Source organism: Juglans regia, chromosome 11 (genome assembly GCF_001411555.2).
Source record: "Juglans regia cultivar Chandler chromosome 11, Walnut 2.0, whole genome shotgun sequence".
In the NCBI taxonomy this organism is placed as follows: domain Eukaryota; kingdom Viridiplantae; phylum Streptophyta; class Magnoliopsida; order Fagales; family Juglandaceae; genus Juglans; species Juglans regia.
The window spans coordinates 27,856,050-27,878,174 of NC_049911.1; the positions used below are offsets into that span (position 1 = coordinate 27,856,050).

Genomic DNA, 22,125 nt, shown 5'->3' on the forward strand with positions numbered 1-22,125 from the left:
TATTCTCAAACTTCATATACTATGGACTCCATCCACGGATTCCGACTGCTCCCAATTCTTTTTTTTTGGAAAGATATTCATCCTAATTTATTTTTACTGATTAAGAAATTACATCATTATTATCTCATTAAATAGAAGTTTGAACTGAATTTAAGATTAAAATAAAATTTTAATAAACAAAATAAAGGAGTGACACGTGTTTTTGGGATATGAACGACATTATTTAATTACTAAATTGAAATCTAAAGACTTGTTATAATATTCAATATGTTTAAATTAGGAAATAGTACTACTATCTATTACTACATAGTCAACACAATAAAGAAGAATAATGGAAACCTCCACCTTTAAATTATATAAACTTCTTATTTGATGTAGCAAGAGACCAATTCTCAATTGGTATACAAAGAAGTCACAATGAAGATATTTTGAAAATAATAATGAAAAAAATACAAACAACTATCGCGTTAGTGGCAGAAACAATGACAACATTACTAACATCCAAAATGACTTGTACTCATGATCCAGCTATTATTGAAAGAGATGCTCAATCGGTATTTACATTTATTGAGAATTTAGATTCTATTCATTTTTAGAATATCTCAATCATTATTGGAGTCATCCTTCTTAACTCCTGACATCATTAAGATTGAAAATTTATTAAAATTCATTGATCTTAAAATCGATGTACGCACTCAATAACGTAATAGGCAACTATCAATCATATTTTTGGCGGGCTAGTCTTAGATAATATTTCTACTTACTTCTTGTATATTGATAATAAAAATATCCATTTTAAATTTATATACTTTTTATATATATATATATAATGCTTGAGTAGAAAGAAAAAAAAAAAAAAGTGTTGGAAGTCGAATTTTGTCTGGACTCTGGATAGAAAATGAGCATTTTCTCGTTCAACTCGTGCTGCACACGCACCGCATCTCACAAGCCGCCGACAAGCCCGCTGTTTCATTTTTTTATTCTTTCACTCAAAAGTGGGCAGTTCAAATCAATCTATCTTATATAATTATTATAAGTTTATTAAATTTTTATATAAAATATAATAAATAATTTAATATTTTTAAATATTCAAATAAAAATTATATAATAATAATATTTTTTTCAATATTTAACAAAATTATATGAATTACATAATCAAAACAGGCCGGCATACATTTTATCTTTACATCAAATAAAAGAACAAAACGTATATAAAGTCCACTACGGCGTGAAAAGCATTTGAATCTTGAAAAATAAATAATGTCGTTTCTACATATAAAATATTTGTGCTTATCCATATTTGTATACATTTATTGTTATATAGTTCTCATGTTATATTCTACGTTTAAAAAGCAAATGAACGACTTGTTTGTTTGTGAAGAATAACAACCAAATAAATAAATTATATTAAAAATTATGGAAATTAAGGGAACTAATATTATAAGATATTAAAAATCATGAAGATAAATAATGATGGATGATGAGCTTTCATTTTTTAGAAATTAATATAAAGAAGCGCTATTTATTATTATTTAATAAATATTAATTTTAATATTTTTATCTATCTGCTGATCATAAAATGTTTTGCTAATAATATAGTTAATATTAATATATGTATAGTAATTTTTGAGTTAGTAAAAAATAGAGACATATAGATAGAAAGGAAGGCAAGGACGAAAAAACCGCGAAACGAAAGAGGAGAAGAGATTGGAGGACCAAAGTACCCTCAACGACACAAAAAGGACAGTTCAAGCAGAGAGGAAGACAGAAGAGGTTTTGTCAGTGCAGCTAAAGGAAGAGAAAACACGCAAATGAAAAAGAAATAGAAAGCTGCACCTCCTCTTCTTCGCTCCTTAGATCTCTTCTCTTTAGTGTGATACACACACGGGTGGGTGGCTGGGTAGCCTGGGTTAACACTGAGCCAAAGGAATCTCTCTCTCTCTCTCTGTGTTATGGTTTTTGGCTAATAGCGAGGTGGAGGTGTTGAGGGCTGAGTCAACTCAGACCGAGATATGGGCTGTTGCGAATCCACCTTCTTGAAAGGTCCCCGTACGGAAGATAACAAGTACCACCGCCGTAACCACAATCACCTCCACAACCACAGCAACTACCACAACTCCGCTATTCCCCCACCCAACGGAACCGACTCTGGCGCTTCCGGAGCCATCGCTGCCGGTTACGGAGGCGTGCCGGGATTCTCGGAGTTCTCTCTGGCCGACCTGAGAGCCGCCACCAATAACTTCAGCTCCGACCACATCGTCTCCGAGAGCGGGGAGAAGGCCCCCAATGTCGTCTACAAGGGCCGCCTCCAGAGCCAGAACCAGAACCAGAACCAGAACCATCGCCGTTGGATCGCCGTCAAGAAGTTCACCAAGCTCGCTTGGCCTGACCCCAAGCAGTTCGCCGTAGTTACTCCTTTCCTTTATTGTCTTACCTTTCCCGTTGTACCGTTTTGCTCCTCATTTTTTTCCTTCTTCTTAGGGTTTGCAAATTTGGAGTGTTTTGTTTCATTACTGTTGCGTTGTTGCTATTGATTTAATTTTAATTATAGGAGGAAGCTTTTGGGGTTGGGAAGCTAAGGCACAAAAGGCTTGCGAATCTAATTGGGTATTGCTGCGATGGCGATGAGAGGCTGCTTGTTGCGGAGTACATGCCTAACGATACCCTAGCCAAACATCTATTCCACTGTACGTTCCTGTAATTTTCTGGCTTCTAATTTGGCGAACTAATTATTTCCGTAAATAAATAATTGATGGAATTGTTTCTACTTGAATTCTTAGGCATAGTTGTTCTGGTAATATTAACTAATTTTGGACTGTCTGGTGGTTATTAGTATGATGAATCCTAAAGGACCAGTCTTTCAAGTGGATTTAATTTCCGTTGCATTTGAAAAAAAAATTGCTTCCATAAAGCGAGTTGCTGTATTGCCTATACTCGAAGCTGCGGATATAATAGTAGTTATTTGAAAAACTCTATTTTTAAGTCAGTGTGTGGAGCACACCTAGTAAGATGCTTATATGACATAATTTGATTTAGAAGAGAAGTTTTGAAATTTGATTCTTATAAGTCAAATCTTACCATTTAAGTGATGTGTATGGTGTGCTCTGCACACTTGCTTGAGAATAGAATAATTCGTAATTATTTATATACGCATGTTTGTATATCTATATCTATCTGAAAAATATTTAAGAAATTCAAATTGGTAAAAAACCCTTAAAACTGTGTAATGGACAAGGTCGTGCTCTCAAGTCTTTCTTACTTGTGGTCATAATACGAGGCTCACTCTATATTACCAGTCTGTTCACTGAAACTTCTTTATCTTAATAGATTCCTTCATTAATGAGTTGCCTGAAGTTTAATGCTTCATTTATCACTTGATTGGCAGGGGAGAATCAGACCATTGAGTGGGCCATGCGATTAAGGGTTGCTTTGTACATTTCTGAGGCATTAGATTATTGTAGTACCCAAGGCCGCCCATTATATCATGACTTGAACGCATACAGGGTTCTCTTTGATGAGGTGCAGTGGCAAATTTACTCTTGTTTCTGGCATCTATGACATTTTCTCTTGAGTTAAAGCCGTACTGTTGTGGATGGTTTTGGCAGAATGGTGATCCTCGGCTTTCATGTTTTGGCTTGATGAAAAACAGTATGGATGGAAAAAGTTACAGCACAAATCTTGCTTATACGCCTCCAGAGTATCTGAGAAATGGTAGCTTCTAATCTTTGGTCTCATTATCTGTTACTTGGTGATATCTTCCATACTAAACCCTGAGATCTTGTTATCTTTATTGTTCTCTAATACATAAAACCAGCTAGAACATCCTCATGCTTCCATAATCTTTTGTTTTGTGATGATTACTACTAGTTTTTCTTTTTATATCAATGTATGACTTCTAAAGGATACTATTAATGTTTAGTTGTCATTGTCTGCTTGGTCTACTGAAACAAAGAGACCCTATAGTATCATCAAGAAACCTTGTAGAATATTTTAGAAAGTTACAGAGAATCTCCGCTTGCATGGATATGGCAGAGTTATGCTGCACCTTCAGATAAAAGTATAAATTAGTTGATTACATTCAAGAGGGGGGGTTTGGAGCATATCTATATAGGCAAGCCAGTAAAAAGGGCCATATATAGAGATCAAGTACAAGAGTTTCCAAGCTCCTAAAATCTCAAAAGATTCAGCTCTATATGACATGATGATTCACTAGATCCGCCCAGTGTTACAGATTTTACAGTAATTAAAATTGCTTAACATGAAAGTGAATTTCATTTTCTTTTATCAATCTCAATTTGCTTCTCACCTTAACCTTTAGGCATATAGGTACACCTAGAATTTTAGCATGGTATCTTCTTCTTCTTCTTTTTTTTTTCTTTTTTTTTTTTCCTTCTTTTTAAATATAGAAGGCATCGATTTGTCTTCCTACGATTTTTTGTTTAAATATTGCAATTGTGAAAAGATTGGAAACAAGGGCCTTGGTCTTCGGGGTATGCTTCCCTCAAGTCTTAGGTTCGAACCCTCATGAGAGGTTTGGATAGTGAGTTGAGTTAAGATGAGAGTTGAATAAAATATTGTTAGAATATAATTTTTTAATATAATTTTTGTTTTAGAATTTGAAAAGGTTGAATTGTTTATTATATTTTGTTTGAAAGTTTGGGAAAGTTGTATTGATTAGATGAGATGGTTATTGAATCCAAACAAGGCCTTAGGTGCAAATAATTTTTAGGACCATGTCCCCGACTTCCTATTGGTGAAAAGTCAACGATTAACTTGATCCATGTGATGTGGGTGCGTTATACAGGTTTGGGGTTGAACTGAGTAAAAGACATGTTACATTTGCACGGTCTCCGGGATTCCTCATTATAAAAGAAAAAATATAGGAAAGATAACTTGAGCTGAGGTAGGTACATGAATATCGTGTGAAACTTACAATCTAAGTGACCAGAGTGTTGCTTGCCTTGACATATTTTAGATTATTGTATATGTACCATTTACTTTTGTAGGGTTTGAAAGAGTTGTGATGCTTAACTGCTTTGTAGATGTTATCAATTTTTTTTGCAAGGTGTTTATATAGTGTTAAAATTGTTATTATTGGAATGTATGACACTACTTTTCGAGTAATGCATCCTAAATGGAATACATATATGTTATAGGAAGGGTGACTCCAGAAAGCGTTATCTTCAGCTTTGGGACTGTCCTCTTGGATCTTCTCAGTGGAAAGCACATCCCCCCAGGTCATGTAAGTATTTTACAATTTTGGATAGTGGATCTATCACTCATAGGTTTAGTGTAGTGGTTCTGCCGATTCAGCTGTCCAATTTGAGGGCAGTGAAGTCCACAATGGAATTCCTCTTTAATAAGAAAGAGAAAAAAACAAGTACTCATTTTAAGGAACTTATTCTATGATATTGGAACTTTGTAGTTGGGAAGCTGCGTGCTTTCTCTATAGGCTTGTAGGATTTGTGTTGAGCATGACAGTATACTTTTGCTACTATTATTGAGCTGTGACTTAACAATTATCTGTCATAAAATGGAATATACTGGATAATATCCTTTTTCATCTTTTTTTCTTGAGTGTGGCCTTTCCAATACGTTGTCTTTCTGGCTGTATTTGTGTTACATTTTTAGCTTCCAAAGAAGTCTGTTATGATTTATGTTGAAGAAGGCTTATGTCAGATAACAGATTTCTCGTTTGTAATCCTATCCAAGAATTTGGAGAAATAACACCCCTGATAGTCACACCACTGATTTGTTACCTGCTAGTGTCAAGGAAGATCTTAACATGGTCGTTTGAAATTTAACGATTCTTTCTGATTTTTTTTGTTTGAAATTATTTTGGCATTGATTTTAATGAATATGTTTCTATTATGTATGCAGGCTCTTGATATGATACGGGGCAAAAACATTCTTCTTCTCATGGATTCACATTTGGAGGGTAACTTTTCAACTGAGGAGGCAACGGTGGTTTTTGATATTGCCTCACAATGCTTGCAGTATGAACCTAGGGAACGGCCGAATGCCAAAGACCTTGTTGCAACACTTGCCCCCCTACAAAATAAACCCGATGTAAAATCTGCTTTCATTGCTGTCTAGCTTTCTAATGCATGCATTAAGCTTTTATCACAAGTGTTTTTTTTTTTTAACACGACCTATCAAATTTCTTCTTAAACGCTGTGGAAGCACAAGATCACTGCCTGTCATGCTATCACGATGCCCAATTATCCATTGTGCCGCTGGTTGTCTGTTTTGCCGATTGATTCTTGGTTGGAACTGTTTTTTTATTTTTTAAAGAGGACTAAGCCTTATAATTATTATTAAAAGGATCCTTACTTATGGCAGAGCAATAGTGTTGATACATCTCACTTATATCAAACATTCAGTTGCCTGCAAGCAAAATTTTTAGTTGTGGTTTTCTTGATGGTGATGAGTGCAGGAAAGAATTGATGGTTGCTTGTCTCGTTTTATTTTATTTTTCCTTATTTTTTATAATGGATTTTATTGCATTCCTGATTGTGTACTAAAATCAACTTCCAGATATTTTTGTGGATGGATCCGTCCATAATGAAACAGTTTTGTGAACTTCAAATCTTATTTCAGGATGTGAGTTCTCTGCTTGTAGGTTCCATCTTATGAGATGCTGGGAATCCCAAAGCATGAGGATGCACCTGCTACGCCACAACACCCCCTTTCTCCAATGGGTGATGCCTGTTCAAGGATGGACCTCACAGCTATCCATCAGATCTTGGTCATGACACACTACAAAGATGATGAAGGGTCCAATGAGGTAACTGAATTGTACAAGTTGCAAGCGTGCATAACTTTCATCTACTCTTATACTAACATCTCTTTCTTGATGTCGATTTGTTTAGTTGTCTTTCCAAGAATGGACCCAGCAAATGAGAGATATGCTGGAGGCAAGAAAGCGTGGGGACTTGGCATTTCGTGACAGAGATTTTAGATCTGCAATAGACTGCTATTCTCAGGTATGTTTTGCAGTATTGAGATAAATAGCTCTCATAAATAAACTTCGTTTCATACCATTATGTGGTAGGCCATCCATACTTCCCTGTTATTCACTTGTACAAAAAGCAATAGAACTTTATTTAATAGTATCCCAGATTTCCATGCTATGATGTTAACATGGGAGGGGGATATTTTATATCTGTAGAATTTTAAGAAAATGTGGAACTTGATTGATACGAAGAACAGCATACGTCCACAGAGCTTGACGCAAACATAAATGTGCTCCCCCCCCTCCCGCCCCATTCTCTTCTTCTCCCTCGTACAAGCTAATGCCATTGATCCATTAGGGGTAAAGAAATAGAAAAGACATCCAGATTTCAACTGGTAAAGAAAAAAACAATGCGAAGGGATAGAAAAGAAAAGGTGAGAAATACTGTGATTTGGTTAATTTTATATTGGTTGTATGTGCAGTTCATAGACGTCGGAACCATGGTTTCTCCAACGGTGTATGCACGACGAAGTCTTTGCCACCTGATGTGCGATCAACCAGATGCTGCCCTCCGAGATGCAATGCAAGCACAATGTGTCTACCCTGATTGGTCGACAGCCTTCTACATGCAGGCAGTTGCACTTGCCAAGCTGGATATGCACAAGGATGCAGGTGATATGTTGAATGAAGCCGCAACACTAGAAGAAAAAAGGCAACGCGGTGGGAGAGGGTCTTGAGAATCAATGCGGAATTTTTTCTTTCATATATTTGGTTTTCAATTAATTGTCGTTGTAACCAACATGTGATGTTTGTGTAATGGAAATTGGGAATGTGGTTTCTGTTTAAAAGTGTAAGATAGAGAGCGATGGAGAGAGAGAGAGAGAGAGGAACTTGAGTGTTTTCCTATTTTTTTGAATTTATTGAAATAATTAATTAGTTCCTAACTTGTATATGCGTATATGAAATTTATAACACCAAGATTTTGACGCTTGAGCGGTGGGATCAAGCAACGTATAGTTCAGCTTTCCCATCAATGAAGAGACTCATGAACTCCTCCCCGTCAACAGTTTCTTTCTCGATGAGTAGCTGAGCAAGCTTGTGAAGTATGTCAATGTGGGTGGTCATGATATGTTTGGCCCTGGAATATGCCGTCTCTACCAGTTCCCTAACTTCTGCATCCACTACATCAGCTGTTGCCATCGAGTAATCTTTCTGGGATGACATCTGCATTCATGATATGAATATATATATATATATATCGTCAGGCATTATTATAACTTCGGCAGCGTTTCCCAAGTCCAATCACAAGCCATACCTGTTGACCCAAGAAGGGATTTCCACCAGGTCCACCAATGGCAACTTGTCCTATCTTTTTACTGAACCCAAATCTCTCGACCATCTGCCTTGCCACCCGCGATACTTGCATGAAGTCATTTGATGCTCCTGTGGTCACATTTTCCTGGCCAAAAATTACCTCTTCCGCAACTCTGCAATTGAAAACAAGGAAGAGAAGAAAGTTGTTTAACAAAATGAGGTGGTCGTAGCCAACTAGTGCACCAAATAGAGGGGGAAAACATACTACAAATCCAAGCACTTCTTAACTATAGCAGAATTAGACCCAGAACGGCTTTAATAGTACTTGAATATAAAACAATGATTAAAAAAAAAAAAACCCAGATATGTTCTACATTGCTGGAAATAAGTTCATGCAACTAACCTTCCACCCAGGGCAACGGCCATCTGATTCTCCAGGTAGCTTCTACTGTAAAGACCAGACTCCAGCCTCTCTTCACTTGGAGCAAAAAAGGTAAGGCCACCAGCTTGGCCACGAGGAATGATTGATATCTTGGCTACAGGATCATATTCAGGCATTAATGCACCAACTAGAGCATGCCCGGCCTCTGCAAGGTTTTTTGAGCGTATACATTGTTAGCCACCGAAAATCAAAGATTACAGAGCTAGACAAAGCTGTAAACATCCTTATCTATAGACATACCATGATAAGCCACTAGTTTCTTCTTCTCCTCTGACACTACAGCATTTTTCTTCTCTGGCCCAGCAATAATCCTCTCCAGCGCATCAGATATCTCATCTTTGCTGATTTCCTTGAGGTCACGCCTGGCCGCAAGAATAGCTGCTTCGTTCATCAGATTCTGCAAATCAGCCCCTGTAAAACCCGGGGTTCTTCTCGCTATCTTGTCAAAGTCCACATCCTTTCCGAGAGCCTTCCCTCTCGAGTGTACCTATCATACATGCAGGGTTCAAGTTTAAAAAATGGATTCGGTTCAACTCTGATTGGAAAACATCCTACTAAGCTTTTTCAGTTTTGGACAACGGCAGTTGAATTAACCAAATTATACAATTATATTCCTAGATGAGAATTGGCCATAGTAATATATGTTGTTGAGCAGTGGAGTTTTTCCCTCTTTTTTAAGTGGCACAGAAGGCCAACATGCCGTTAACCGATCTTATTTTAGAGCAATGAACGAACAACACTCTTGAAACAACATCTACTCAGATATCATTTATTTTATAAATATCAACGTGAATTTATATTATTTTTTAATTGTATAACCTAGATTTAGACCTTGGACATCTTATTTACAGATAATACAGAAACGTGTTCAACTAACTCTGCAGGGTTTGTATATATAGAGCTAATAATTACCTGAAGGATCTTAACTCTACCAGCAACATCAGGCCTGTCCACAGTGACCTGCCTGTCAAACCTCCCCGGCCTCAACAGCGCTGCGTCAAGTACGTCGGGCCGGTTTGTTGCCGCCAACACAATCACCCCCGAATTACCTGAAAACCCATCCATCTCCGTCAAGAGCTGGTTGATAGTTTGCTCCCTCTCATCATTCCCACCTCCAAGCCCCGCCCCTCTCTGCCTCCCCACCGCATCAATCTCATCGATGAACACAATGCACGGCGCTTTCGACTTGGCTTTCTCGAACAAGTCCCTCACTCTCGAAGCCCCAACTCCCACAAACAATTCCACAAACTCCGAAGCGGCACACGAGAAGAATGGCACGCCTGCCTCGCCGGAGACTGCTCTTGCCAATAGGGTCTTCCCGGTACCAGGGGGTCCCACAAGCAAGCACCCTTTTGGGATTTTAGCTCCCAGGGCAGTATACTTATCTGGGTTTTTCAAGAAATCAACGACTTCTTGCAATTCAAGCTTCGCTTGGTCAGCTCCTGCTACATCGGCGAATGTAACGCCCGTTTCGGGCACCTCCTGGAACTTGGATTTCGATCTTCCAAAGTCCATTGGGCCACCCAGCCCACCTGGCCCTCCGGGGCCGCCTTGGGCTCGGCGGAAGAGGAAGAAAAGTCCAGCAAAAGCGATGATAGGGAACAGAAGATTACCAATAAAATTGAACAACCCGTTGCCCGAATCTCCCTCGGCGACTGAGATATCGACGCCGTTCATGGCCAAGATGTCGATGAGATCCGGGTCGTTAGGGACAGTTACAGTGGCTCGGCGGCCATCGACGGCGGTGAGCTGAAGAGCAGAGCCGTCTTTGCTGAATCTGACTCTCTCTACTTTGCCCTTCTTCACTGCGTTCAAGAATTCGCTGTATCGCCATTGGCCACCTTCTGGGAGGTCAGAGTTGTTCTGGGATTGGGGCTTTGGGGCTGTGAGGAGGAGGTTTTGTGAGAAAGGCGAGGAATTTGAGGGGCTAGATTTGGTAAGTTCGGCTTCGATTACCGGTGGGGGTTGAGGGGGTGCGGGGTTGTCAAGGGCTAGGGTAGCTTGTGGGGAAATAGTAGAGAAGATTAAGGCAGCTAAGGTGGCTTGGGACGAGAGAGAATTCAAAGGCACTGAATTGGGTTTTTTGTTGAGAATGCTTTGAGTGATTACAGACTTTCTTTTGGAGAAGAGAGGCAAAAGAAGCGGTGATTTGGTGGTTTTCGGGGTTGGAGGAGAGAGCAAGATTTTAGACCCTAAGAAGTTCGAAGAGAGCAAAGGATTGGTAGTGGTGGTGGAAGCCATGGGTCTGATGAGATGGAAGTTTGTTCTGTGGCTTCTCTATCCTGTGCGTCTCTAAACTTGCTTATATGTGCAGGTACAAAGGAATATCAATAGGGATGATGAAGGGGTAATTATAGTGTGTGGATTGTAGCCTCTTCTACGAATCCGACATGGGATTTTGTTGTTTTGTTCTTTTACTTTGGAGAGATTTTGGGGGATGAAAAGGGAAGCAACTTGCCCAAACACATGCCATAGATTTTGCTTGGTGCTTAGGTCCCCGCCCACGTGGTCTGTATAAGAGCCAGTTATTTCTTGAATGATGATATTTATGTGTCTTTAAACTTCTGTGCTTTCATTTTCTACTGTTTTAGCGATTGTATGGATATATAGGCTGGCGTTATGCGGAGGAAGATGATGGTAATTTGCAAGTTCGAACTTCAAACGGAACGACCACCGAGAAGGATGTGAAAAGCAGAGGCGTTCGCTTTCACTGTGAAGTTTCTAGAGGCTGCAGATGTGTTTTATTTACTTGCGTGGGCCTGGCCCGCAGGTGTTCACACGGGCCTAAATATCGGTAATTCGCTCGTCCTTTAATGGGAATTTCTGTTTTTGCTCAAATTATAACGAGTTTTTTGGTCTTTTGGGTCGAGCAAATCAGTTTCCCTCGTCGAATGATTTAAAGGTGCAAGGACAGTCTGCACATTAAATAAATCACACGAGTTTTTTATATAGTAGAATTTTAAAAAAAGTGCTATTTATTTATTTATTTTTACTGTCCAACCCTAAATACCAGGCCCCAATAATACTTTTCCTGCACCCATCCATCAAAAACTCCACAAAAAGCTTCCAAGTCCTCGTCGTCTTCCAAATTTAGGATGAGATTTTTTGGGTATTTTTGGGTTATACCTCACAGAAGAAGAAAATTCAACCACTACCAATCTACCATCATATCACAATTGGCACCTCCGGTCCTCCATCTTTCATGCATGCAATGTGTATTTGGGGGTACCAGTCTTATCAACACCAACTGTATTAACCACCACCTGTCTATAACGGAAGGCTCCCTGGACAATTTGGAGATTAGCTGTACTCACTACGTACTTGTGCAGATGATCCGTGCATAGAACTATCTGATTCAGGGTTTTCCTGTCTTTATAGGCTTCTGTATTAAGAGATCTAAAGCATCTTAATTTCTGATGATCTTCAAACCCAGAAATCCGATACATGCATTCAGAATCTTATCTTTGTAGCTCTAGGTATATGGCACCCCCAAATCTTCATGCTCTTGGAGTTTTGCCCAACTCTTCCAACGGCCTTGGTCACTCACCCGGCTCCATTCGACGAGCTCTTTTGCACCAACGACAAGAACAAAGGGTTCACAAGGTCTCGGAGGCATCTCTAAGGATGTTGGACGCGTATGGCACTGCTCAAGATGTTCTCTTACTCGTCAAAAAACAACTCAAAGATCTTCAATTTACGTTAAGTCGGGGGTGCATTGGTGAGCCGGAAATTGGCAACAGGATTGCAGCTTATAATCTCGGTAGAAAGACGTTGAAGATAGAAACATTGAATCGCTTGAATTCTTTAAAAGGCATGAAGATAAAAGGTATGAGGAACAAGTGCATTAATCTGCACCTCTCATCAATAGATGACAACCTTAAAGGAGTTGTGAATGTGCTGAAGGAAGTGAGAATGACTGCTATTTCTATAATGGAGGTACTGTTGTCCCTCATTTCCATATCGTGGCTAGATCACAAATCGGCTAAATGCTCGTTTGCTTCGAGGCTTGTTCGCCTTAATGGACATAGACTGAACAATATTTGCGATTTGATGGCGCTCCAGGATACGAATAAAAGACTGGAGGCCGTGGAGATTGCCATTGAAGATCTTGAAGCGGAGTTGGAGTGCATGTTTAGGCGTTTGATTCAGACAAGAGTTTCACTCCTCAACATTCTAACAAACTAGCTAGCTGAATGGATGCATGCATGCAACACTACTGGAAATCCCATCTGATCTCTTCATGTGTCAGTGGACATGCAAAGACAATCGACCAAAGACAACCTTAGAGGCTATTAAACTGTGATCTGCTTCCGCAAAAGTTCAAATTTTGCGCACGTTCATTTTTGCATATATCGTCCTGTGATCGCTCACAGCCTAAATAAATCTTTGCAGGTATCCGGGCAGTTTATAACCATTTATATTTTATTGGGCTTATATCTGACGAGTGATGAAGACAAGGGAAGGCGACATTTTGTTTACCATGCGTAATCAGCTTTTGATTTATTATGGTCATCAGAGAGGTCATGATTGTCCCACGTATGTGGATGCCTCGTGAGGTAGCTTGTTTCAATATTCAAACGGTTGTTTCAATACCTAATTTATTTCCTGTATAAAAAATGCTTGTTTGGACCCAAGCTTTTCCATTTCTCTGATCTTATTCCCCTTCTTGTTTCTAATTAAATGACCACGCAAACGATTGCAATTTGGGAGGTTCTTAACTTGCCTCGAAATTTGAGGAGAAGATCATATCGGTACCAGGAGGGAATAAATGTGCAATCTTTTATTCCTTTTCAGCCAAAATTGGTTGGAAAGGACGACGAACTACGTTACACTTCAGGTCGACGTTTCCAATGCAAGGCAGCGATGAAACATGGAGCTCTTGTAAAATATGTACAGACCAGCATATTTCTTTTGATCAGTACAGACTACAATATTAAAAATCAAATATCCATAAACTTGTTTTTTCGTGATTTTCTTCAAGCCACCAAGAATCGTATTAATACAAGGCAAGCACAAAGGGAAAACCTTGAGAAGAACAGAAAGCATTAAATCGCGAGATGAACTAAAATGAATCGATTCGCAAAAGATTAAGAAAAAAGGGAAATTCACGAAGGGCTATATGTATGCGAGACAATTGACATTATTTTGTGCAAGGAAAGAGTGCCATGGCTGGAATAAAGCATGAGAGCCACTGATGCTCCGAAATATATTACAAATAAAAAAGCGAGTGATATCCATGCTAACAGACTAACATGCTCAATCGGAGTTTTCTGTTCATTACATCATGTTCACACAATCTTTTCTTCACGATCACTTTATTGAAACAGAAATAAACGAAGTTGAGAACCCATCAACAAAACTCTTTGTCCTCTTCTTTCAGCTCCTCAGTGCCTACAGGTGATAAAACAAAAGCAAGTTCTGGTCAATTTATTTTGCATTTTACAAATTTAAAAATAGATATATACGTGAGAGAAGAGCTGGGTAACAGTGCAACTCAAGCATCACTAATAAAATGTATGCTTGTTGTACAACTAACTCTCTCCCCCCTCCCCCCTTCCTCTCATTTTGTGGAAGAAAGTACAGGTCTCTATATATATCTCATTAATGGACTATGTTCTATAGATAATCTACCAATACCAATTTAGTATTATCTAATGAAGTTGAATTTCCACTTCACCTGCAACATACAAAAGAAATAATTCAAACATAATCTTTATTGGTCAGTGCCAAAAACCAGAAAGACATAACAAACTGGTGTAATTATAGTTGATGAAATGACCAAACACCATATAATGAAATCTTCATACAGATTAAATAATATAGACAGGAAAAATGCTGGGAAAAATGCTGGCATTTTTAGAGTTTGATTGTTCTCATGTAAAATGTTTCATGCTGATGTACTTTTCTGATATTGGTAGCTTGAAGATTGATTACACGATACAACTCCCTTCTTTTCCCCCTGTAAAAATAAACACCACCTTTCCAAAAAGCAAAGCCCTATCTGTTCGCACAAAGCCACAGGCTACCATCTATAAGAGTACAAACCCAATTGGACTGACTAGTAACCCAACCTTCACCAAAATGATCAACACACTGAACACAATTGCAGTACATACAACAAGCCCTATGATTTTGGTTTAAGAACATTATTCAAAGCAGTTTGAATGGCAGAGTCTTTCCTGGGTATTGCACACATTTCCAAAAAGGAAGCAACATTAAAATTTAGTCTGTTGTCCAAACTATAAAGATCTGAAATTCTTATTTTCTGTTCACATCAGACAATCAAAGAAAAGAAATAAAACCCCCTCCGTTATTTTATAAACATGTACTTGTAGCCAAGAGTCGATTAACTTAATTGACTGAACAAAAAAAAAAATTACAGCATTTTAAGATAACTAGTTATTAGTATCTAAAAGCAAAGAGAGATAAAGGGTGCCTACTGGTCATGCCCATGGCCATGAGAATGATCATCGTGGCCCTCCCAAGGATGCCGCCAACCCTAAGACAATAAGAATTTTTTTTTTTTGGGGGGGTGAATGGGGGAGTTAGAAAAAGCAGATTATAAACAAAAAGAGCTCAAATACAGGAAATTTTGTGCCAAGTTGACTCTTACCAATACTACAGGACCATCTTGCTTGGCCCTATACAGCACCCAAAACCTGAAATATCAAATTGCAAAAAATTCATATACCCGACGGCAAATAAAAGAAACAACCAAAATAAAAAAGAGGCTCCGAAAGACCCAAATTGCGCATTTTTTTCAATAAGCAAGCTCAATCTATCCAGGTTATTAAAGAACTCAAAAGTGATTGATATAGAAAAAAAACGAGGGTAATACTTGAAAAAGCTAGTTCTGAGGTACTGACTTCATATACAACCGAGTCGTCAATAGTGAAAACAAAATAAGGGTAACAATAATTGAAGAAAGATTGAGAAAAAAGAAGAAGAAATACGGGTAAAGACTGACCACATTACAGCGCAGAGGCCCTTCCCGGTGAGGGTGTGCCAGCGCTTTGGTTGATGCACCGCGAAGCCCTTGTACGTTGTGCTCTCTCCATGGCCTCCCCCCATCTCTGAATCTCTCTCACTCGCCCTCTCTCTGAAGATCTGAACAAGCCCTAACAAATCGGAAATAATCGAATTCGTACCAAATTTATTTATTTTTAAGTAAAGAATAAAATTAAGAAAACGAAACACCAGCAAAATGACTTAAAACTCCCTGCTGCCTTAGGATTGGTTTGATTATATAATAGAATGAGATGAGATAAAATTAAAATTATAAATTAAATAAAATATTATTAAAATATTATTATTATTATTATAATTTTTTATTTTTTATTTTTTATTAAATTTTGTATAAAAATTTTAAAATTTTATAATAATTATATAATATAAAATAAATAAATCTCGAGAACTAAACCAGACATTTTTTAGTCCCTTTAGATGCAAATCTTACCGAAAATCAGAAATTGGGCCTAATAAAGGTCTAACTTCCTTCAATTTGTTTAGTAGTCCATTGAATATATGGGCAGCGCAAGCTTCACTCTTAGCAAACAATAATAATAATAATAATAATAATAATAATAATAATAATATACATGTTTTTTTATTTTCGCAAAAGATTGAGAGAGACGGTCGGTGACGGTCGGTGTAGTGTCTCTTTTTGGGCGTGACTATAAAGGTCACTACTCACTGGAGCATGTTTAATTTGAGCTATAGTTACTAAACTCTAGTGGAGCAACCCATCACCATAACCTCATTAAGGTGCCAGCTTCCAAAGACCTCCAAAACTTCAGTTCACAAGTTTTACTAGACAAATTGTTTCGAACATGTGACTTCGGACAAGGGAGGGAAGAACGATCCCCTAACTTTTGCCAACTAGACTACCTTTTATTTGCGATGGAGTGGTGTTAGGGTTGTAAATGAACTAATTTGTTTGATAGCCCGCATAATACTTGCTCAGTTAAACTCAACTCGTGAAAGAAAAAATTATCCCATGACAATATACACCCACTCACTTTTTAAATGGCACATATCTGACTAAACTTGACTCGAGTTGTTAAATCTCACTCGTTTATACTCGAGTCGACTCAATTCAACTCATTCATACATAGGAGTGTAATCGGTATGGTTCATTCCGATTTTGGACATATTTTAGAACCAAATTGGTATATATACACCGGTTTAGTGATTTGAAGAACCGATACCGCATCGGTTACACTCCTAAACTGTTTATCAGTTTCGGTTCAGTTCAGTCTGATTTTTTCGGTATATTTTATATATAATGTTAACGCCGTGTTTCGTACGCATTTGAGTCTAGTTCCAACAACTTGGGTCTGGGCCCTTATACCTGCACAATCAAGCAAGCAAATGAGGGTTGGGAGGACTCTGTGGTATCTAGGGAACCTCTGATGCTTAAGTCAATCAATCTCCTTATTAGTTTGTGCTAGAGTGTGAGAGTTTAGAGAGTTTTACTTATCCCTAGGAGGGAGTATATATACTTGGTGGTGTGGTCCCAAGTATCTGTTAATGGTAGCGTGTTGGTCTCTCGGACGTGGCTTTGGCAGCGGACAATCTCCTGCCTTGTCAATCATGGTTGTCCTACTTCGTACTCGGATTGCACTGCTGTCCTCCCAGCTTTTTGTTAGGCGACAGGCGAGCCATACCTAATCATGGCCACCCGGATGGGTCTATACCCCTTCTCATCTTGGCGTGTTAACTTCACTGGTCATTAAATGCAGCGTGCCTCTATCCAAACATGCCCTTCCTTGTCCTTCCTACCATCGGTAATCTGGACGTGGTAGAGGCCGTTTATGATATTGGGTGTGAGGCTTGTTGGCCATTAAATGCTCCAAGCCCTCTTGCTCGGAGCTTAGAGCTCCCACGCTCTGTGTATATAGCTTTGCCTTTCACCCCCTGGGCCTCTCGAGTCCAATCCATTCTATCTTTTATCCCGGTTCTCCTATCGTTAGGCTGTCTCAAGGCCCATCTCCATCCTGTGGTTGACCGAGAGTCTTGAAGTCCCACTCTGGGCTGGGTATTCTAATGAGGGGCAATGGATTCCTCAAAGAAAGGTCATTGCTCGGGTTGGGGCCCTCGTGGGCCTATCACATAAACCCTGGGGAGGGAAAATCTCCTAACATATAACATATATAATATGCTATATATATTATAGTATATAATAATATAGTGATAATATCTTGTACTATATTTAATTATATATTAGATATTAAAATTAGATATAATATAAAAAATTAAAATTAAAATTTATATGAATCGGTCTAATCCGGTGTTCGAAAAAGAAAAATCAGAACTGGACCAATTTCTATCGATTTTTAAAAAATTGGAATCGGTATTGGAGCGAACTCACCAATTTGATCCGGTTCAGTCTAGTTTACCGGTTTACTATTTTTTTTTTCAGCCATATTCATACATTGATAAATGTGTGTGTATATATATTGGTTAATAATATAAGTATAGCACATTTTATAATTAAATATATAGTATTTAACTTAATTACTTATGTCTATATATTGAATATACTTTATACCTATTTTATAATTTGTACAATAGTTAGTTGGTAAGATTTAATAATTTCATTTACTAGTATGTAGTAACTATATATGAAATACTGATATATACTATCATATTATCTATATGTATTGATAATTTATGCATGCATATAATATATGGTTATAATGGATAAATATCAACTAGTTACATATTAATTATTTATAGATATTTACAATCTTCTAATTCAATAAAAATTCTACTTTTTAGTTGTAAAGATTCCATTAAATTAAGATTTTATTTATTTATTTATTTTATAATTTATAAAATTTTATTAAAAATTAACAAATAAATAACTTTGACTCAGCTCAGGTCGACTCGACTCACCGAGTGGAGATCAAACAAAGTTTGTATTTTTTAAGTCAAGTCGAGTCGAGCTCGGCAATCTAAAGATTAGCTCTGCTCGATTACAATCCTAAAATGTAGTGTAATTATTATTATTATTATTTTTTTTTTTACAAGTGCTCGGCTAGGTAGGGAGATGTGAGATGAAATTGTTAGGTTAATAGTGAGCCCACAATGGTTAAGGAGAAAGTCTTGCTAGGTACAAGGGGTTTGACGCACCAAATTGTGACCGACGCTAACATGTTTTTTTTATTGAAAAGAAAAACAAAAGAAGGAAAAATTTGAGAGAATAAGAAGATCTCCTCACAAAAATTATTTTCGTCTTAATTCGCATCGTTTCATTAAAAATATGCCTTATATATCAGCATTAGTGCACAGTTTGATGTGCGAACTCACTTACAATAAGACTTTTTTAAAGGAGATATAAAATTTTGAGTTCGCAACGTATATGGTTCAAGAGATTAAATGCAAAGAATAAAATATATAGGTCGGGATTGACAACAAAAAAGGGCAAAAGAAGGTTAGTGAGGGCAAATAAGAGATAATTCCACTTTTAAATCTTAATTTTAATCTTCTTCTTCTTTCAAGTTCTTCTATTTTTCAAACTTCATATTATAGTGAGTTTCACACTTGGAACACGTAAACCATAATGCTGAAATGCTCGAACTACGTAAAATCTTTGTATCCCTTTTGTTCTCTGTCATTTAATTATTTATCAAGACAAGAATGTACACTATAATGATCTTCAAAAGCAAAGTGTCTGTGCCTAAAAATTATATAACAGGTCGAAATGAGAAAAAGATTTATTCTCAGTCTATTAAAATCATTTGAAAATATATTTATTTACAGTCTCTCACGATCTATCTTCCTCACTGTACAATAGAGATTTAGTTGTTGGAGTCTTTGCTGAGAGACTCAAGAAGCCCAAGAAGTTGAAGTCAGTCCCCCTCGAAAGTCATCTGGAAGCTCTCTTTATCTTCTATTCCTCTATTGTTTTATGTCTCATCTTCTATTTTTAACGTCACATGACTCATATATTCACTTTTTTCTCCCGACACATTTTCATTCATCAGCTATTTGTCCCCTCATTCTTTCTCTCTTTCCTCTTTCCTAGTGAGTCCCCTAACATTGGGCTAGACAGCCTAGACTTGAGAATCTAATATGAGTTTGAGATATTTTATCCCATCTACAAAGCATGGGTCATGTGACCAACTTTTAACTACCGCATTAAAAAAATACACCAATATAAATGACTCGCCATGATCTAAAATGATAGATTATTACTTAGTTTGAGATCAAATAGTTGGCAATGATATTCAAATAACTTGATCATTCATTTGGTCTGTAATTTGTGAATCAGCGTTAATATCTCGGTGGTGTAGGTTCATAATAATATTTTGTTTCGCAATATGGGGCAATTTAAAACATGCAATTTTAAAATGGTCACAACCAACTAAGCAAGCATTACAATGACAGAAGAACGCTCCTATATATGTATATATATGTATTTATATAATCGTGGGTGCCTGTGGCTCCACAACCACAGTTGGGGGCTCCCAATAATATATTTCATCTGTATTTTTTATTTTTTTATATGTATTTTTTAATATTTTTAAATATTATTTTTTAAAGTTCACAATATTATTAAAAAATAATTCCTTAATCATTAAATAAAAAAACCCAACGAAAAGGACTAGCATTTTCTCATATGTTTTGCTATTTTACCTATTATACTTGTATATAATTAGCTCCTTTCTATTTTAAATAAATAAATAAATAAATATTACAGATATAAAGAAATTACATAAAAATAAATTTATAAATTGATATATTTTTATATGATATATTATATTTATTTTATAATAAAATTAATTTTATAATTTAATATATTATATCAAATTATATTAATTTATAAATTTATTTTTATTTAAGAATAAAATATTTATCTAAAAAAAAATATATTCATTAAAACTAAAAAGAGTAGTAATACATAGATTCTATGTTTTGGATAGCTGACAGTTGCATAAGACGCATATTCCGAGCCATGAGGGAGCAGTATATGATCATCATGATGACAATTTGAGCTTGGGAAACGAGGGGACTTAGACCGATAGGCAACCTATCTGGCTGTACAAGGAAAATGGAAAAGACATGCTTTTGGAGTAGATTCTACTGTAAATTGCCATTTGCAGAGGAGCATTGCTATTCATAAATCTATACACTATACATCAAAATTTTTTTATTTTTTTTAAATTTTTTTAAAGTTTTTTTTAGTTTTATTATTCTTAAAATAAGTGAATTATTCTACTCATAATCTACATACCACACATTTGGTAAGAGAATAAAATTAAAGAAATCATAAAAAAGATGGTGTGTGGTGTATGAGGCTTAGGAATAGAATTTTTCTTTGCTGAGAAAAAGAGAAACATATTCAATTGCCTTAGAGCATTAGTTATGGGCTCAACAAATTTTAGTCAAAATTTAATTAAGAAATTTATTTTTACAAATTTAGTTAGTTACTTTTTATCATCATCAAATAACAGGCTTAACAAATCTTTTACTATTCTAATAAAATATTAATTTTAAACTTTTCATTTATTTTAGTTATAATTATAATTTAAATATTTATTCATTATTAAAAAACTACCTATTAATTTTCTAACGTTCATATTATTCTAATGGCTACATTTATTTAACGGATATATTTTTTTAACTTATATTTCTCCAACAGCTATATTTCTTCAAAGGCTATATTATTCCACTATAAAACATAACATTTCTTCAATAATTTTATTCACTTCAACTCAAGTGAATATTTTAGTCTAAAAGAATTATTTGACTGGTTCCTTTGACTCAACAAATTTAGCTAGTGATTTAACTTGAAGTTAAAATCACTGTTGATTTATTGAGCCAATTGTAGCACATTATCTTGCACTTTAGCTATTCTTTAGCTATAATTTAATTTTGTTGAGCCCATAACTTGTGCTCTTAGCCTACTTCTTTTTGTTCTTCCCTCTAAAACCAGGTCAAATTATTTTCTTGTTCTAAAAATTGTAGCAGGAGATTTAAATAAATAAAATATAATAAAAAAGTACAATTTACACATGCCACTTTCACGAAACACATGTTCGATAACAAATATCAGACCTTTCACGGATCGCCCATCACTATAGTTAAAATCAAAATCTAGTTGGCTTATTTTAATGATGAGATGTATTTTGTTAAAAAATTGTTTGATAATTATTTTTATTTTTATTTTTATAATTTTGTAATGAATTCTTTATGACAATTGATCTGATCTGTTCTTTGACATAATGGATTCGATTAACAGAGCTCTTACTCGAATTTTCGAGTTTACAGTAAAAGAAATAGAAAAATTTTATTTATTATTTTTACATATCATAACTATATATTATACATTATATATATTTTTTTATAAATATATGGTATATAAATAATGAATATAAAAATTTAATTAATTTAAAATGAATAAAACAAA

General features: G+C 36.3%; 4 protein-coding genes across 4 annotated transcripts; 2 read left to right on the forward strand and 2 right to left on the reverse strand.

The window, feature by feature from the left end:
• The first annotated feature begins 1,688 nt into the window (after positions 1-1,688).
• Positions 1,689-7,901, forward strand: LOC109002918 (serine/threonine-protein kinase BSK1-like). The gene is made up of 9 exons (XM_018980842.2): positions 1,689-2,405; positions 2,552-2,687; positions 3,386-3,519; positions 3,606-3,711; positions 5,157-5,242; positions 5,881-6,069; positions 6,623-6,787; positions 6,873-6,986; positions 7,438-7,901. Exons 1-9 carry the CDS (start codon positions 2,013-2,015, stop codon positions 7,690-7,692), a joined length of 1,578 nt encoding a protein of 525 aa, XP_018836387.1. The 5' UTR covers positions 1,689-2,012; the 3' UTR covers positions 7,693-7,901.
• LOC109002917 (ATP-dependent zinc metalloprotease FTSH, chloroplastic-like) lies at positions 7,852-11,249 on the reverse strand. The gene is made up of 5 exons (XM_018980841.2): positions 9,624-11,249; positions 8,952-9,198; positions 8,673-8,856; positions 8,271-8,442; positions 7,852-8,179 (listed from the first exon to the last, which is right to left on the reverse strand). Exons 1-5 carry the CDS (start codon positions 10,950-10,952, stop codon positions 7,958-7,960), a joined length of 2,154 nt encoding a protein of 717 aa, XP_018836386.1. The 5' UTR covers positions 10,953-11,249; the 3' UTR covers positions 7,852-7,957.
• Positions 11,250-11,870: 621 nt separating this feature from the next.
• On the forward strand, positions 11,871-13,339 carry LOC109002910. Its single transcript, XM_035682934.1, has one exon. It carries the CDS (start codon positions 12,156-12,158, stop codon positions 12,894-12,896), a length of 741 nt encoding a protein of 246 aa, XP_035538827.1. The 5' UTR covers positions 11,871-12,155; the 3' UTR covers positions 12,897-13,339.
• A 488-nt stretch (positions 13,340-13,827) lies between these two features.
• LOC118349827 (NADH dehydrogenase [ubiquinone] 1 beta subcomplex subunit 2-like) lies at positions 13,828-15,861 on the reverse strand. The gene is made up of 4 exons (XM_035695417.1): positions 15,679-15,861; positions 15,325-15,370; positions 15,152-15,210; positions 13,828-14,102 (listed from the first exon to the last, which is right to left on the reverse strand). The coding sequence occupies exons 1-4, from the start codon at positions 15,780-15,782 to the stop codon at positions 14,096-14,098; spliced, it is 216 nt and encodes a 71-aa protein (XP_035551310.1). The 5' UTR covers positions 15,783-15,861; the 3' UTR covers positions 13,828-14,095.
• Positions 15,862-22,125: the final 6,264 nt, after the last annotated feature.